Source organism: Hetaerina americana, unplaced genomic scaffold (genome assembly GCF_022747635.1).
Source record: "Hetaerina americana unplaced genomic scaffold, ioHetAmer1.1.p SCAF_4, whole genome shotgun sequence".
NCBI classification, from domain to species: Eukaryota; Metazoa; Arthropoda; class Insecta; order Odonata; family Calopterygidae; genus Hetaerina; species Hetaerina americana.
The window spans coordinates 58,962,165-58,979,614 of NW_027286985.1; the positions used below are offsets into that span (position 1 = coordinate 58,962,165).

Below are 17,450 nucleotides of genomic sequence, written 5' to 3' on the forward strand. Positions count from 1 at the left end.
CTAACATGAATTTTTGTATTAATTTACCGCAATAGTTTTCTATTGAATTCATAATTTTTATTCAGAAAATGTCCAGATAAAATGATTTTTTAAGGCTGATGAGTTATCATTTAAACTATGATTCCTTTCTTTAATCTATTTGATTTTTTTATCTAACCACTCATTTAAAATGTCTTCAGTTTAATGAAATAAGGTGCCAGTAAGGAATTTTGAACAGGGTAAAGTTCTAGTGCCCTATGGTGACTGGGATCACTCATTTCACAAGTTGCACATAATACATTTGTATTCTTAGTACAAAGAGCTTTGAGTTAATCACTGTGGCTAGTGAATCTGATCTTACCCTCAGCTAGTCATATTAACAGGGAAAAATCACAGACTGAACTGATTTGTCATCAAGGATTTAAATATTAGTTATATTAGGCCTGAAATAGTCTAAACCATGTTAACTTTTTATTTTATGAGGTTCTCTTTATTTTAGTTGCATTTTATTTTTTTAACACTCACCCTAAAATGAATATGATTTTCTAACATTGCTGTTACTTTTTTTACTTACAGAAATTATGCTTTCACCACTATAATGTTACTCTGATGAAAGTCAATGCCATCAGATGTCATGTCATGATGGCCCATCCTATTGCATTCCACTACCTTTTATTGCATAATGATGCTTCCCTGGTTGCTCAACCCCTCTATCTCATTCATGATCATGCAACTGGTAAGTATACCACTAAAACATTTAGCAGGGTGCACTCAAGTCATCATTCTCTCCCTCCAAGAAAACCTTCTCATGATAGAATTCAAGGGCAGGTATGGCAAGCAAGGGCAAAGAATACTGCAACCATGGATGGTGCTTGCTTCCATTAAATATCAATTGTTTAGAGGCATATATGGTAGCTTTGAAGCGACCCCCAGAATACTCATTGTCAGTAGATTTATGGATTTTCAAGAGTGCTATTACCCACTGCAGGGTTTTTACATGGAAATAGAATATGATAGCACTCAGAATGGTCAATTGTATTTGTCTTTATGCTAGTTAAGGCTTCAATGATTCTGATGCATTTTTGATGTTTGTACTGTCCATTAGTAATCCTTTTATTGCCCTCATTGAAGTAGCACGAAAAGAAGGCATTTTCTTCTCAGTGGCTGCAAGGCAAATTTTCAAAATAAATAATTTTATTTAGTTTTGAATTTAATTATTTTACTGAAAATTAGCTTTAAAAGTTAAAAATTCCAATGTCTAGAAAATGAGCCCACATGAGAGGATGCCCATATTGCTGAATGCAATAATAAGTGGAAAGTAGTTCGACCAGAAGGGTTTGAGTATAAAGATATCTTGCGGTGAAGCATAATTCAAACTTGGCTTGTAGTGTACCCTACAAAATAGACTATCCCAGAATCCAAAAATTGGTATACATCTTTAATGCAAAATATGTATGTTATATTAAAATGATACATTTTATGTGAAAAATCCTGGCAATGCACATGTGCCACTTCCATTTATTGTGACATTTATTTTTGTGGGTTTTTTTTATTTTGCAGTGAAATGTTTTTTTAATCTCTATTTATTTTCTTTCTTTCTAATGTTAAATCAATTTTCAATTCATTATGATTTGTCTCTTAATTTTTTGTCACCATTTATGTAATTTTTAAATAAATGATTACTAAATGTCTTTATTTTGCATTATTTTCACTACTCCGCTATAATTTGCATTTATTGTTCCATTAAGTGTTTTTTTTAATTTATACTGTTTCTTGAATGTAGGCTCTTAGCTAAGTCAAACAGAAAGCTCCAAGTGAGGCAGGCCATTGACTTGCTAGTGTGAGGATATTGGAGAATTCTCCATGCTGGTAGTGGCTGAAATGGCATAAGTCATGTGAATTGATTTCCTTCCAACCTTAAGCTTGGAAACATTGCCATTTGTCTGTTGTGTGGGAACAAATGAATTATGGTGTAAAGCTGACATCATAGTGAGAATTTGAGAAATATTTGACCAATGAATTTCAGTGTTCCTCCACCTATCCATATGCATAGTATTAGCAGTTTAGACAAATTATGGCACCCAATGGTGTAAGTTCTATATTCACTTTATACTCTTAATCATCAATTTGCCATTATGCACTTGATGGAAGGTCAGTGAATTTAATGCCTTGAATCTACATTTTTCAACAGTGTAACGCTTCATGTTTTAAAGTAGAGGCTTAAGCCAACAATGACAATGCATCTCCAATATGATTAACTGAGAACATCAACATCTGAAAAAATGGACATTTTTGTTCATGAATACTAATGACAGAAATTTCTCTGACAGCAGGTTATATGGTAAACTAGTATTTTAGTTAATTCTGCCTTTCTTAGATACTAATAATATGGAAATTAGTCTGTAACTCTTTATGCAAGTAACAGATTCTCCCTTTGAGTATTTTAATCTAACAATAAAGGCATAATGTATTCCATGAAAGTCCACAGTGTCAAGAGTGATAAAAAATATGTTAGCATTTGGAAGAATCAAAACAATAAATATAATAATTAGAATTCATTCTCACTTAGCAATTGGGGTACAATAAACAAGATATCAATGGTGCATGTAATTGCTAAGTATTTGAATTGAACTTTAGTTTCAAATGTTTGTGTCTAGTTCAATCTTTAATTATAAATATTCTCTAGATCTTTGAGTATGTTATATGAGTTTCCAAGCTGCAGATTATGTGGTTCAATATTTACCATTGATGAGGAGCAGCTGAATGAATAGCTTTGTCATCTTAGATGTTTTTATTATTTGCATTGAATATGATGTAATTTTCCATGAGAACCCTTCTCCCATTCAATCCTCCTCCTCTTTTTCTCTCTCCTCAGGGCCTGACCTTCTTCCTCTCATATGCCATCTTTTCCGCTGTGCTTGGCATGTTCCAGTTTGGCTATAACACCGGTGTGATCAATGCTCCAGAAGGGGTGAGATTCATACTGATAGATGGATAATAGTCTTCATTTGGCAGGGCAAGGCTGAGAATTTGTACTGTATAAATATTGGCACATTTTAAGTTTTCAAAGGGACAATATAAGGGTTATATATTGGTTTATCTAATTTATATTTCTAAATTAAAAATCAAACTGGTCAACCCAAAGTTTGGTTTGGGATATGGAGGTAGAGCTCACCTAGTACTAGATCTAATGTGGCATGTGAAATTCACAAATCAGGTTAGGGATGCCAGTTCCTTTTTATGTGCTGTCTGTGGTTTTCCAGGAAGTTGTGGTAGTCAAAATATCATACTAATTGAGTGATACTGAAGGTGTCTAAACACATCAATCAGAATTAAATTCAGATCTTTAGTCATTAGCCTAGAATTGTACCTACTGAACTATACCACATGTTTATGTATAAAGTCTTTAATTTATAATATTCATAATTTCAATATTAAAGGATAACAAGTTCATTGGGAAACTCAGGATTATCTACTGTTATAGTTAAACATGACCCCAGATACAATTGATGCCAGAAAGCCTGTTTTTGCTCCTGTGTAAAACTGCTAGAAAGAGGCTGCTGTAATTAATTTATTTTCATTAACTTCTTTTTAAATTAGGTCTCATTGTATTGCTTTTGAAAGTTGAAAATCATGTTAAATTTGATACTAATGACAATAATTTAAAGATCACAAAACACCATGAAGTAGATAATTTTATTCATGAAGGGCAGTGAGTAGTCAAAAACAGTTTTTAGTATATGAGTATTATTAATTTTAAATGTTATTAAAGCCATAAATATTCCCCAAGGCTGAGTCCATGGCCCCAATATCCCTCCACAGATACTCTTCACATTACCCATGAATATTCGTTTTGTTCAAATCAATATCTGTTTTTATTACCATGAGACTCACTTTCTTCTTGGTACAGAACATCGAGAACTTCATGAAGGATGTGTACAAGGACCGCCATGGAGAGGACATCCAGGAGGACTCGGTGAAACTCCTGTACTCAGTGGCCGTGTCCATATTTGCCATCGGAGGCATGCTGGGAGGGTTTAGTGGAGGCCTCATTGCCAATCGTTTCGGACGGTAAGCCACATTTGAATGATTGAGAATGTGTGAGTATGAGAGAGATAGTGGCAGTGGAAATATTGTGTATAGTTCAGTTTTCTCTCTCACTCAAGCATTCCACTCAGCCAGGTCACCTATATGACCTGAACTTCAAGCTACTATCAACAACTTAGTTGCAAATACCAGTCCATACTAAGGAGTTAAATTTATAGAGGATAAAAGAAAGCACTTTCTCACAAAAGAGAAATGTTTTTCCATGGCCTATTTCATAGTCCTATGATGCAGGATGTGGGATTATTGTCTGTTGTATGTACTGGTATGTACCTGTATGTAAAAACCCTTGATGTTTAAGAGAGCTTTGGTTTTGATGCCTTTAAGCATCAAGGTCTTCAATTGCATAGCAGCCTTGAGACTCAGAGACTGCAATACACTGCAGTTCTCCAGTTTGATCTATGGCATAGTTATTTTAAAAAGTGCAAAGATGAATAAAGAGCCATGGGAGTGAGTGCAAAAGGGAAGTCATTAGAATGAGAGAATCCCTCTTGCTTTTATTTCAGTAACACTGAACATAAATAATACTATCTAGTGAATTATACTAATTTAAAAGATGGTGTTAATTGGTGCCCATCGGAGCCTGGATTTGGAATCCATTAGTTTAGTTTACACTGAATTCCTTGGGAAGACCCCCATCTTCAGTGAATCTAACATGTACTTAATTTCAATGCAAGAATTTCTTGGTGTAAAACTCATTTGCCTTTATTCGATGTATGAGACTTTAAAAATTTAGTTTGAAATTCGAGCATCATATTGTGAGATAGCACTAGATTCCATTCAAAGTTACTTCCATGGCATCTCCCACAGTTTATTTACGGTGCTAAATTGCTATCAAGCTAAAGCACAAATATGACATCTGATTTTGCAGGAAAGGGGGTCTACTGCTGAACAACGTACTGGGCATTGGTGGTGCCTGTCTCATGGGCTTCACCAAAATCGCACATTCATACGAGGTGCTGTTCCTCGGCCGATTCCTTATTGGGGTCAACTGTGGTAAGTTAGCGACACATTTGGATGCATATCCATTACATGGGGAATAAGCATGAGCATAAGGCCAGTGTGTGTATATATTGTCTTGAATCCCAAGAAAATCAGGAGACAATAGGATTAAAGATGTGTAAATTGCTTTAATTTTGATTAAAGGTATATTATCAGGATAAATCATGGGAATTTATTTAAATTGCCATGACTTTTTTGCAATTTGAAGTTTGAAGCAGAAGGTAGTAGCAGTTCATTGAGGTTAAAATTGAGAAAGTAATAGTGAAAGACAATGGTAGTTATATCTAGTCTACTCATATTACTCCCCAAAATTATTGAAAACAATACATGATACATAGAAGATAAAAGTCGGAGCAAGGCATAATTCAGTTTTTCTTTTAAACAAAATGAGGTATCTACAGGTATAATGAAAATAACATCCCACCAGAAATGATAACCTTTCTTTGCAAACAAGAATAAAATAATTTATTTTAAGTCATAAAATCAGTCAAAATAATACCAGGATAATGGATTACACAGATTATCTGAAAAGGAAGATAGTAGTAGTATACAAGTATATTGATTTTTTCAGAAAAAAAGGTGCAAGTTTGGGAAGGGGCTCATATTTGGACAAATGCGGTAATTCTTTGTGATAATAACTATAATACTTAATTATATGCTGCCTCCCAATCTCTTCATTAATATATTCACTTTGCGAATGTGTATGTTTATGTATGTTTCTGTATATGTTGCGAATGTATATGTTTATGTATATGTTTCTACTAATATGTCAACTTCTTTTCTATGTTTTTCATTGTTTGTCACCTCTGTAGTCATTCCTTTGAATCTTCCCTTCACTTATTCCCTTCAGCACATAAGCCAGAAACTATTTTAAATGGCAGTTTGCACTAGCTCCATGGTAGAAAGTACAAATTTACTTTGCCTTTCTTTCTTTCACAACCCATATCTAAAAGAAACATCATTGAACCCTCTCTTTCCTCTCTGGAACTATTTAGTATAACCAGGAAACTTTTATCACAAAGTATTAACTTCTATTCAGTTTGACTAATAATGTTTGATTCTTTTTCCACATACTTTTCTTTTTCTCCCAATCATCTTAAATTTTACCGCTGAATGATGATGCTTTTCCATTTAGCTCTTTGTGGAAAAGCAAAGTGTCTTCTTTCATCATGGTGGATTTCCACCATCTTATACCAAAACTGTGTTACTTATTGACCACTAAAATATTGAGTCTAATGGAAGGGCTTTGAAGTGGTTTATTTTAAAAATTTTACATGTTATTAATTCCAAATGGACTTCCTCTACCACTTCCATCATACAAGAAATTGTTTGTCCAACCTCTCCATCACTATTGGCACAATTCGCTATTTTTTGCTCTTGCAAACCACTGAAAAGCTCCAGCTAATTTTATTATGATCCCATCATCTGATTTTGGTTTCACCTGGCATTTGCTCGGTTAAAATCTGCTGACTCTTCACATTTTGTTCAAAGTGGTGTTGCTTCACCAAAATTTAGGCTGACGTAGTTATTATTTTGAACTGATATTTTTTCTTTTGCTAATATAAGGCTTTCCATTCAAATGCAGGCCTTAACACATCCCTTGTGCCCATGTACATCAGTGAGATAGCTCCGCTCAACCTCAGGGGTGGCCTGGGCACGGTCAACCAGCTGGCAGTCACAGTAGGGCTCCTCATCTCCCAAGTGCTTGGCATCGAACAGATCTTGGGGACGGACGACGGCTGGCCAGTCCTCCTTGGTGAGTGACCATTGCACATTCTAAGAGAGTATTCACCATACTACATCCATCGTTCTTAAATTATCACCATGATCAGTTACTTTTGTCATAGTAGAAATTTGTAATAAATTCTTCATTTTTTTTCTAATGTTTGACCCAAATTTCTCCAGCCCCTTGATGAAGTACATGATTCAGTACTTTTGAATCTGAGATTGGACATAGAACTTAATCTTTATACTTATTAACACCCCCAAACACCATTCCCAGTCATCATGAGTGGTGGATTCAAGGGGGGGGGAATTGGGAGGGAGTCATAATCGCCCAGTACTAACCTACTGCCTATACAATTATTCTGTGGACTATTTTATTCTGATTTTGCAGAAGCTGACCCTTTGCTGATTAAAATAGGCTTTCCGTAGTAATATGACAATGAAAAATTCAGTATCAATGACAAGAGTTTTTCAATGTTTGGAGTCTTTTGAGGACCCTTTATGAGTGACTATCAGTACTCTTACCATCAGTACCATGGGTAAAAACCGGGGCTCCCACCAATTATAAGTTGCACAAGTTACCGTGAATCATGTACCTCAGCTATCTGAGTCCTGAAAATATTTGCCCATAGTAATAATAATAATAAGTTTTTATTCTATCTTTCTCACACACATACACATAGGTCTGGCAATCTGTCCCGCTATCCTACAGCTCATTCTGCTGCCGGTGTGTCCTGAGTCACCTAGGTACCTGCTCATTACTAAACAATGGGAAGAGGAAGCTAGACGAGGTGAGATTTGGCAAAATGGTCCATTCACCCATTTCCAAATGCATTTTCAATATGATACACATTGGCAAATAACCAAGCAGGTCTAAAAACTAATTCATTTGGAGACTTTTCACTAGCAGTTTCACTGCGGCGGTTTTCATGTTTATTTCTTTTGATTTACTTTTAATCAGGTTAATTGATTCATAGGGATTATCAAATTAAAATTTTCATGGCTTTTTCTTTCTCATGGGACCCATGCTACTCTACCTTGGCTATTTTTTGAAGTTCAAGTTCTGTGTGATAAATTATTTTCCTCTTTTTTGGGGAGCGGTAATTCATTAATGGGATAGCAACTAGTACTCCCTGTTCACCTGGTTGATTTGTCTACATGTAGGGTCAAGAATTTATGGCTACTAAAATTCATATATGTCATCATTTGAAAAACTAATTTCAAGATAAAACAGAAAATTGTAGCTGGTTTTGTTTTATAAAAAAAAATTCAGCCCAAAAATATTATTTCTTGGAGGCTTTTCAACAGCTACTGACATTGAAATGGGCAGATATTAGTGGGATGAGATATGGGTGGAGATCGAAAAGAGAAATGGTAACTCACAGGTTTTGACTTCTGGCTGGAGAATCCCTTGTTGATGGACTCCAACAGGATAAGCTGGTAAGCAGTGAAATTTTAATGTAACTGCGTAAAGATTAATAAAATTATCAGATTTTACTTAATTTATCATAAAAACTATTGCTACTATTGGTATCTAATTTCATAAGGTAGGTGTTGCATGGGCACATACTTAATAATGATTCATTTTCTTGCCTCTCCAAAAAACACAAACTGATATCCAGCAATACAATAAACCATTCTGCATACTTCCTTCCTCCCTTCATTCATTCCAGCAAGCCTATCCCCACCCATTCCTCAGTAGCCTAATGTTTCCCCCCCTTTATTACAGTCTTCAATATCCCATTGCCAATCTAAAGGCACTATATCCATCTTTCTTGCCTCCTTTTGATTTCTTCCCACAATCCTCACTCCTCTCCCACCATATCAAGCACATCCTCATTAGTTTTCCTTCATTGCCTTTTATCTTGCTTCAAAAACCAAGTAAAAGAAACTCTTCAAAATAAATTTTTGTCACACAATAAGAAATTTGCAGATTTAACATCATTTACCCATTTTGAAATATTCATTCCCCAATGTATAGGCTTGAAATTAATGTCCTCTTTTTCTCTCTTTCTCTCTCTATCCCACAGCGCTTCGTCGTCTGAGAGCATCCAATCAGGTGGAGGAGGACATAGAGGAAATGAGGGCAGAGGAGCGGGCTCAACAGGCAGAGGCCACCATTTCTATGACGGAGCTCATCTGTTCACCCACCCTCCGCTCACCCCTCATCATCGGTGTGGTCATGCAGCTATCCCAGCAGCTCTCGGGAATCAATGCAGTGAGTGGTAGATGGTTTACCCATGGCATGGAAATGCAACTTTGAAATATTTATTCAAATATAGAAAACTTTGAATTCATGTAGCAGGAACTTAAATTATGTCCAAGTTGAAATAATTTTCTGGATTAGTTACTATATAAATTGCTGCATGGAATATCTGAAACTAAATTTCCCCAACCTGAGAATTGGCAAAATTCAGTAATTTTTATTCATGAAATTTTTTGGAAGGGTGAGTGGAAATAATGTTGAAAATCAAGAAATATCTAAATAATACGGAGACTTTTATCAGATACGCCATTGAGAATGAGACCCGGAAGCCGAGAACTTTTATCCACTATTCTTAACTATCTACTGGCATCTTCTTCTCAATTGCTGTGAATAATCAGCACTCTACTATATCCTTTTTTGGGAATCTGCTCATAAGAATGGAACACCTTGAGTCTAATGGTTTGATAACTCTGGAATCATTCACATTGGGCTCTTATGCCTTGACAAATGGGGTGATAAAGGTTTTCAAGATTATTACTGAATCATGTGAAAAGATTCCCAATTTGTATCAATTGAGTCTTTTGGTGTTCAGATGTATGATCATGTGATAATTATGGTAGTAGTTTGCTTATTTAAAAAGGACTTTGGGGGCAATTTATCTTATCTTACTCCTTTGTGTGTGTGTGTGTGTGAGATGATCTCTTGTGCAGGGTGTCAATCACAAATATTCCACTGTAGGCATTACAAATGATGCATGGACCGTGGCTACCAAATTTTGACCATAAAAACTACTTTGTTCTTTGAAAAAAAAGCCATGGTATTTTTGTGATAGTGGATACCATTTTATTTGTGTTTTCTATCCTGTTCTTCACTGCAGAGTATTTGTACTGCTGGTTGTATTTCTTGGTGTAAAGAAATGGAGTGAAAACAAGTCTCTACTTCCAATGGTCAATGTAACCAAACTACTTCATTTTTTGGTATTAACACAGTAAACAAGAACAAGTGCAGTAAAATGCACTTACAGTACTTCGAACCATATGTAATTGTTAAATAATTCTACAAATATAGCATGTATAAAATTATGCAGCTAACAACCCTTTTCTCTAGTATCGTACAGATAAAAAGGTTCCATAGCATACCCTGTGACCCCTATTATTTAGTGTATTTGATAGCACATAATACACACCCTAATTTCAGTATGGTACAACCAAGAAGAAAATTTTTAACTGTCGATACCAATGTGGAACACCCCAACAATTTAAATTATAGTTCATTTTAGTTCTTATGTTTCATGAAAGCCAAATAAATGGCACAATGATTGATGTAATTATTACTATTAGTTTAATTTGAATTGTGCAGTTTAATCTTTTGTATTCAATTGCCATTTTTATTAGTATATTTTTTTAAAAACAAATAATAACCCCACTTGGGGTAGAGCACATGCTGTTTTGTTACAAACAGTTGTGATCATATATGATCTAATTCATTTGATATCTTGCCTGCACCTCTTTTGGCATCACAGAATTGTGCAACATGATATTCACATCACAATAGCAATGAAAATAATAATAATAATAATAATTTCAATTAAAACGTACTTCAATTGAAGAATCAATATTATAGGTAGTACTGACCATCTGGGGTAAAAATAATATTCACTATTGTATGTTAACTCTCGGGAAATAGAACTTTCACTTATAAGATAAGAGATAACTGTTTTGAACCATAATTTGGAAAAATATGGATCTTATATGTTGTCAAATATGGCAACTCCCCCTGGTTTTGTGAGAAGTATTTTTGGGTTATTTTTACATTCGCTCTAACCTCTTTTATGTTATTTTGCACATATATATGTAAGGTCGTCCCTCTTTTCAAATACTCTTCTCATCATGCATCTTTTGTGAGATTTTATCTGTGGGATGAAAAAGTTAGTAGGCAATTGACTCTTCTAGGCTTTAAAGAAAATGGCAGAATGAGATAAAATTAGACTTTTAACATTCAAGATCCATGTGCTATACTGATATTGATTTCTGTTTCTTTCTAGGTATTATACTATTCAACGGGTCTATTTATCAGTTCGGGGTTGACAGAAGAGAGTGCCAAATTTGCAACGATAGGGATAGGAGCAATAATGGTTGGCATGACCCTTGTTTCCATTCCTTTGATGGATCGCACTGGGCGGAGAACACTTCATCTTTATGGCCTCGGTGGCATGTTCATCTTCTCCATCTTCGTCACTATATCCTTCCTCATAAAGGTTTGTGGGAATGAAATTTCCAAAGCATCTACAGTAGGTATACACATATGTAAACTCTACATGTGGCTTTATACAAAAACCACATTCAAATACCATGTACTCATGGTTGCATCGTGTTTATTTTTGTGTGTGTGTGCCAACTGGTCTCAGTTTGCTATCAAATTTGACAGTCCAAAGGTTAAATAAATGTAGGTTGACTCCAGTAAAAATATATATGGAAGCAGATTGAAATGCATAAGCCCATTAGGTTAGATTTTAGTCTGGTGAAACTTGAATGGTATTGGGATGTAAAGGTGAGTTTTAGGTTTGATGTTTTGCCATGGAGTCCATGAATCACATCCTCTGGTGATTAGAGAATGGTTAGTCAGGTTGTGGTGAGGAGATGGCGAGGATAAAACTCATTGACTCTTTGAAGTCTTGTCAGAGCTATGAGATGCAGAAATGATTCATCCAAAAATTAAGAATGAATGTAACTGAATCCTGCTTTCTAAAATGAGATATTTATTTAAGTTAATTAATGTATTACAGAATGTTTACTATAAAGAATATATAAGCAACTAATCTATATGAATTAGAGTTTTGCGAACAGAACTTCACAAAAATTAGTAGCAGAAGTACAATTTGAATGGGCAGTGATAGACGTGGAAGTAGAATAGTGTTGTCCATTATCTCCAGTATAATTTAACTTATATCCACATAACCAAGGAAATTTTGGCTGGAGTTATATTTAGAATTTTGGCATAAAAATGATGAGAGGATTGCCACAGGAAAAGAATCATGTTCAAAGAGGAGGGGTTAATGACAGGTACTCGGAGTTAAGGCATAAAGGAAGGAGTAATGTAGCCTTAAATATTCAACATGTTGTTGTATGTTTCCAAAACCTAGTCTTTGGGGAAAGAACTGGTGTGTTCATTAAATATTTATGAGAAATATTATGGAGATGAATAGAGGAAATAAGTTGTGGAGATAGGAAGACTACATACAGTCTTTACCATTCCTCCTTTACTCATAGAAGACAGTAAATGGATGGATGAGATATTGTGAACTATATGAACGTTGAATGCTGCGATAGAAGGTAGAATGTTGGATATGGGTAAGAGTGCAATAGGCTTGATGTTATGGAAAAGGGAATAAAGAATGAGAAGTGTAATATGATGTAATATGGCATATCATGTGTAAACTACATGTGCTGAAGTTAATAAGTTAATGTAATACCATTGACTCCTGGTTGCACACTGATAACACACCTGGGTTTTCAGCAAAGGAAAGTGAACAAATATCAGTTATCTTGGAAAGGAGTGCGATTTTGATTTTTAGTGACTCAAAATATGCAAAAATAATTAACAGCTGAAAGTTAATTTTTAAATATATATTATGTACTTCTAAGACAAATACTCTGATTGAATTAGCTCTTCAAAAATCCAACTTTTCTCCCCATCCAAATAAAAGTGAAAAAGAATTAACTGTAGAATGTATAAAAAGTAGTCTTTTTTTCATCACTTACCTCCAATAATCATCTTTCTTCCTGTATATAGCTAATTTCCAAATGACTTTCTAAACCTCTATAACTTAACCATTTGCCCATTGCTGCTTATTTGATGATATTTTTAATTTACCTAACCTTTTTCCCACAGAGATATCCACACAAGGTTATTTAAGCAGTTAATCATCTGTAGCTGTAGGCAGAAATTTGTTGTATGCATACTCCAGAAAAGTCTTAAAATAATTGAGGGAGTATTGCTGATATCAAACCTGCAATTTTTTTTCAAGTTGAGGGGAAGGCATGGTTCTCCCTATTTTCATTGTCATTTCATTTTTTTACTTATCAGGTGCTTTCATTCTTAAAGAAAAATTTATCATTGGGTTTATCAGCTCAGCTACTTTCATAATTATGTATATTTACATTGCTTTACACTTATCATGAAACTATTCAATCCTTCAACTAAAGCCTCTATATTTATTTCATACCTTAATAAGTACTAACGCCATAGTTTATTGCTTTGAAATCAAGTTTGCTGTAGAGTTCCAGCAGAATAATTGATAGTCTAAAGCTATGGAGAGTTAATGGAAAAATAAGTGATTTTGAACACAAAAGGCTATGTTAATATTCATTTTAATTTCAACTCTAATTTTCTTACAACTGCATATATCATTAAACGTGATGGCAGAAACAATGAAATTCCATAATGAAAGACTGATATTGCAAAATACAACATTAAGTCTGAAAGTAAATAATTAAAGTCTGGTGTTTGAATACTCTCTACCATTAAACATAAGTAACCTTGATAAATCTCTTTATCAAGACGCAACATTATTTATTAGGAAAATGCATACACATTCCTTATGCCTAGGAAGATATAAAAGACTCATTAATCTAATCAAAGGCAATTCTACACCTGCCAATAAATATTTATCATATACCTAACCATAACTATGGTTTACTATAGTGCCTTTATCACTATTGCTGTTGTAGCTACTTAAATCATGTGCAGTTTAAATTTATTTTGAATGTTTTCCAATAAATATGTTTTTATAATATTAACTTAAGTGAAAAATCTTTCTTTCGGAGTCAAGGTTTTGTATTTACCTAGTTTACATTTGTAAATATGTATATCATAAAGTTAGAAATTTGAGTATTTAAAAACCTATCTTCATGAATGAGATATAACAATTAATTGGTGTATAATAAACTTTTCATTCTTCATTTTACCTTTACTTAAAAAATCAGGAAAGCTGTCTATATATTGCTTAACTCTTAGTAGATGTCTCAATCAGTTATTTATATGGCCTGATTTAAGTTGTAACATATTTTGAACATAAAATAGTAACTATATCATGGCATCTAGAGCCAGTGTCAGCACTTTCACTGCTTCTATGAATGATATACATGCTTTCATAATGATGCACCAAGCCTATTTCAATTCACCAGCTTACTTCTTAAGATTCCAATTAGTATTAATATTTGATGGTGATTTTCTGTATTGTACCTTTTGAAAAATCAATTCAATGGTGTGTATTTATTTTGATTATTTTTGGAAATCAGAATCATAAGAGTTAATGTTTTAATAAAACAAAGGATCTCTTTCCTGCATTTCCATTCCCAGATGTTGGTAAGTTCTTAGTACATTGATTCATGTATGGCAATTATATTCAAATGTCCTGAAGATGAAGACCCATAAGCTGTAAATCAATCAATTTAAGTACTTTAGTTCTTTAATTTGTTCCTTCTCAAACTCGGGTATTTTTTTATGATACAGTCTTAGATCCTAAAGTTACCTTAACCACTACAGTGGCTGGTGAATACTTTATTGACCTTTCCCTGTAAACAAAATGGGAAAGAGCTATTTCTGTGGGGTTACTTTTCTAGTCTTTCCCATTTTTTGTACATTATAAAAAAAGTGGTAGGCGATGCTACTCTTGCTTTTCATGTAAAAATATTATCACCGGTTCAATATCCCTGTTCTGGCTATTAAACATAATGGCGAAGACATTCCTATCCCAATAACATATTTCAAAATTCCCCAGCTCAACATGTTTCATCCAGATGAATGCTCGAGCACTGTGTGGGTGACTTCCAAGGATTCACTGTGATGAAATATGTTAAGCAAGTACAGAGTGTGTATTTATGATGTTCCAGCATGATTTTTATTGTTTTGTTTTGCAAACACCTTGCAGTTGTCAGCCTGTACCATGTAAATATGGCCTGTTATTTCTACATCTGCATGAAATATTGTGTTAGATGGGTTCATCATATACAGTTGTACAATAGCTGACCAATGTTTTTGCTTGGCTTCCACCATCACTGCTTCTTTATTCCCCAACCATTTATTTCTCTCCACTTACCACACAGACAACTTTCCTAATATTGTCCGGAGGAGATGACACGATAGCACTCCCAAGCCAACACGCCAAATAGCACTTGTTTCACCCAAAGCATATTTAAATGCCTTATCATTCTTTAGTTTCTGTACATAGCTTTTTGCCACTTTTTTAATGCATCTGATGATTATTAATGTGCTGACAGTCACACTCACAGATGAAAGGCTCAGTAGATTAACTATTTGTGTAATGCTCTAATAGGGACCTTTCAGAACATCTTTGCATGGTGTTCTTGACTATCCTGAGTTTAATCCTCCATTCATGCGCTTTTTTCTATTGTCTTGAGACAGTAAAGGTATTAAGCCTCATTTTATATTTTATCTGTTCCAGGTAACCCTTGTTTTGCATTTGGTTTACAATGGTGAGAATTTTCTAGCAGATAACATGTGTTCAAACATTTGAAAAACAATGGTGACATTATCAATTAGAGGTTCTTATTGAGAAAAAATTTCCATTGAGAGCTTTTCAAGGAACGTGCTTTCACTCAACTAATATTGACGTATTATTGGTGAAATTGATAAATTACCTATCAGAACTGGTCATTATCATTCAATTCATGTGTTGTTTAAATTTTCAAAAAAAAAGTGAAAGATCTCACCATTCTTTGAAATCTTCCATTCTTTTCCTTAATTTTATTTCTAGATTATTTTCTACTCAAAGTTTAACATAGCTTGAAGGATAGACAAGGGTTACCTAGACAATTCTGTTAATGTTAGTCTCCTCATTGTTTTTGCTGAATGTATGTAAATTCATGTAGTGCCATTCTTAGTGCCCCCCACCCCCATTCCTATCCTCTCTCTCCTCCGGCGCTCTTGGGAAAGTCTAGAGCAGGCCACTTACGCCTGATCAGGAGTTTTTTGGCTATGTGCAGGAGATGATCGACTGGATGTCGTACCTGTCGGTGGTGTCCACTCTGAGTTTTGTGGTGTTCTTCGCTGTTGGGCCTGGTTCCATTCCATGGATGATCACGGCTGAGCTGTTCTCTCAGGGTCCACGTCCGGCAGCCATGTCAATAGCAGTCCTTGTGAACTGGATTGCCAACTTTGTTGTTGGCATAGGCTTCCCCAGCATGAAGGTAAACAACTTCTCTGTCAAAAAACAAATCTCTCCCCTCCTCACTTTTAACTCTTCTCCTCTCTCTCTATGTACCAAGTTCTATGAAATGTGATAATGAGGAGCTGAATAAACGAAGTATTGAAACTAGTCAGCCCTAATGAAACCTGAATCATCATCAGTTATTCACTATAGAACCAAAGGTCAAGAAGTGCATTTTTGTGAGGGTAGTTGAATATAAGCCTACATACAGGGTCTGCCCCAAAAATAAATGGAATGATTTTTTCCTGCCAATATGGATGGCAAGAGTGGGGTAATTTATGGTAGCATAGGTGGTGGGAGGTCTTAGAGAAGCAATTTGACACATGCCAGTTGTCTGTGGGCCGTTATAGTGTGCAGATTGCTGCTAGACCCCTGTTTAAGGGTCACACCACGAAGTAACGTTCCATGGTAAAAATACCCTCAGAAAGGTCAGGTGCGGAGGAATGGTTTTCCTGTGGTGCAAGATGTTCTGAGAGATTAAAGAGGAGGCTGACCATGAAAAATGCCTGGGGCATCCTTCAATGACACAGTGCAACAAAAATGTGTAAAAAGTGAGAGATATGCTCAATTTTGATTGACAGAATGTTAGCTAATAAGTGCAATATTCCTTTTAACTGTGGTGCATCGCATTCTTACAGAATATTATGCATGAGAGAGGTGGGTGCCTTGGTGGTTGCAAAGGTGCTGTTGGAAGATCAGGAGGCTGCTTTCGTGAAAATCTAACATGATCTCTTGGATCACTGTGAAAGTGACCTAAGCTCTGATGTGGCATCGCCAGACTTTTTCCATTCCTAAGAATAAAAAGATCTTGAAAGGCAACCATTTTGTAATACTGGATAGTGTCAAAGAGGTCGTGATGAGGTACCTAAACAAAGTTTCCATTGATGCCTTCCAGAAAGCATGCCGCAACTGGCAGAGGAGTTGTAATTAGTGTAGTTGCACAAGTGTGCTATTTTGAAGAATTTTAGTAATTTGTACTTGGATATGAATGCATTTTTTTCCAAATTTATTCTACTTATTTTTGGGACAGGCCCTGTATCATAAGCACCCCACTTGTAAACTTTGGAATGAAGGGAAATATCTGAAGCCCAAAGTAGGCAGAAAATTTAAATATTTTCGGTAGTAAACAGAATTTTCTGAGAATACTTATTTCTTCAAGTAAATCACTACATCAACATCAAAAAGTCAATACATTTCAGTATC

At 34.9% G+C, this 17,450-nt stretch overlaps 1 protein-coding gene across 7 annotated transcripts in view; it reads left to right on the plus strand.

Moving 5' to 3' along the window:
* Positions 1-17,450, plus strand: part of Glut1 (Glucose transporter 1) — a 391,116-nt gene that overhangs the window by 343,043 nt on the left and 30,623 nt on the right. For 6 of the 7 annotated variants that reach the window (XM_071590166.1, XM_071590167.1, XM_071590162.1 and 3 more), the window contains 8 exons: positions 2,855-2,950; positions 3,890-4,050; positions 4,955-5,079; positions 6,671-6,841; positions 7,494-7,601; positions 8,841-9,028; positions 11,061-11,273; positions 16,003-16,227. In XM_071590166.1, the coding sequence (XP_071446267.1) occupies positions 2,855-2,950; positions 3,890-4,050; positions 4,955-5,079; positions 6,671-6,841; positions 7,494-7,601; positions 8,841-9,028; positions 11,061-11,273; positions 16,003-16,227 (1,287 nt within the window). The remainder of the gene's footprint in view (positions 1-2,854; positions 2,951-3,889; positions 4,051-4,954; positions 5,080-6,670; positions 6,842-7,493; positions 7,602-8,840; positions 9,029-11,060; positions 11,274-16,002; positions 16,228-17,450) is intronic. The other variant, XM_071590163.1, reaches the window with a different exon arrangement.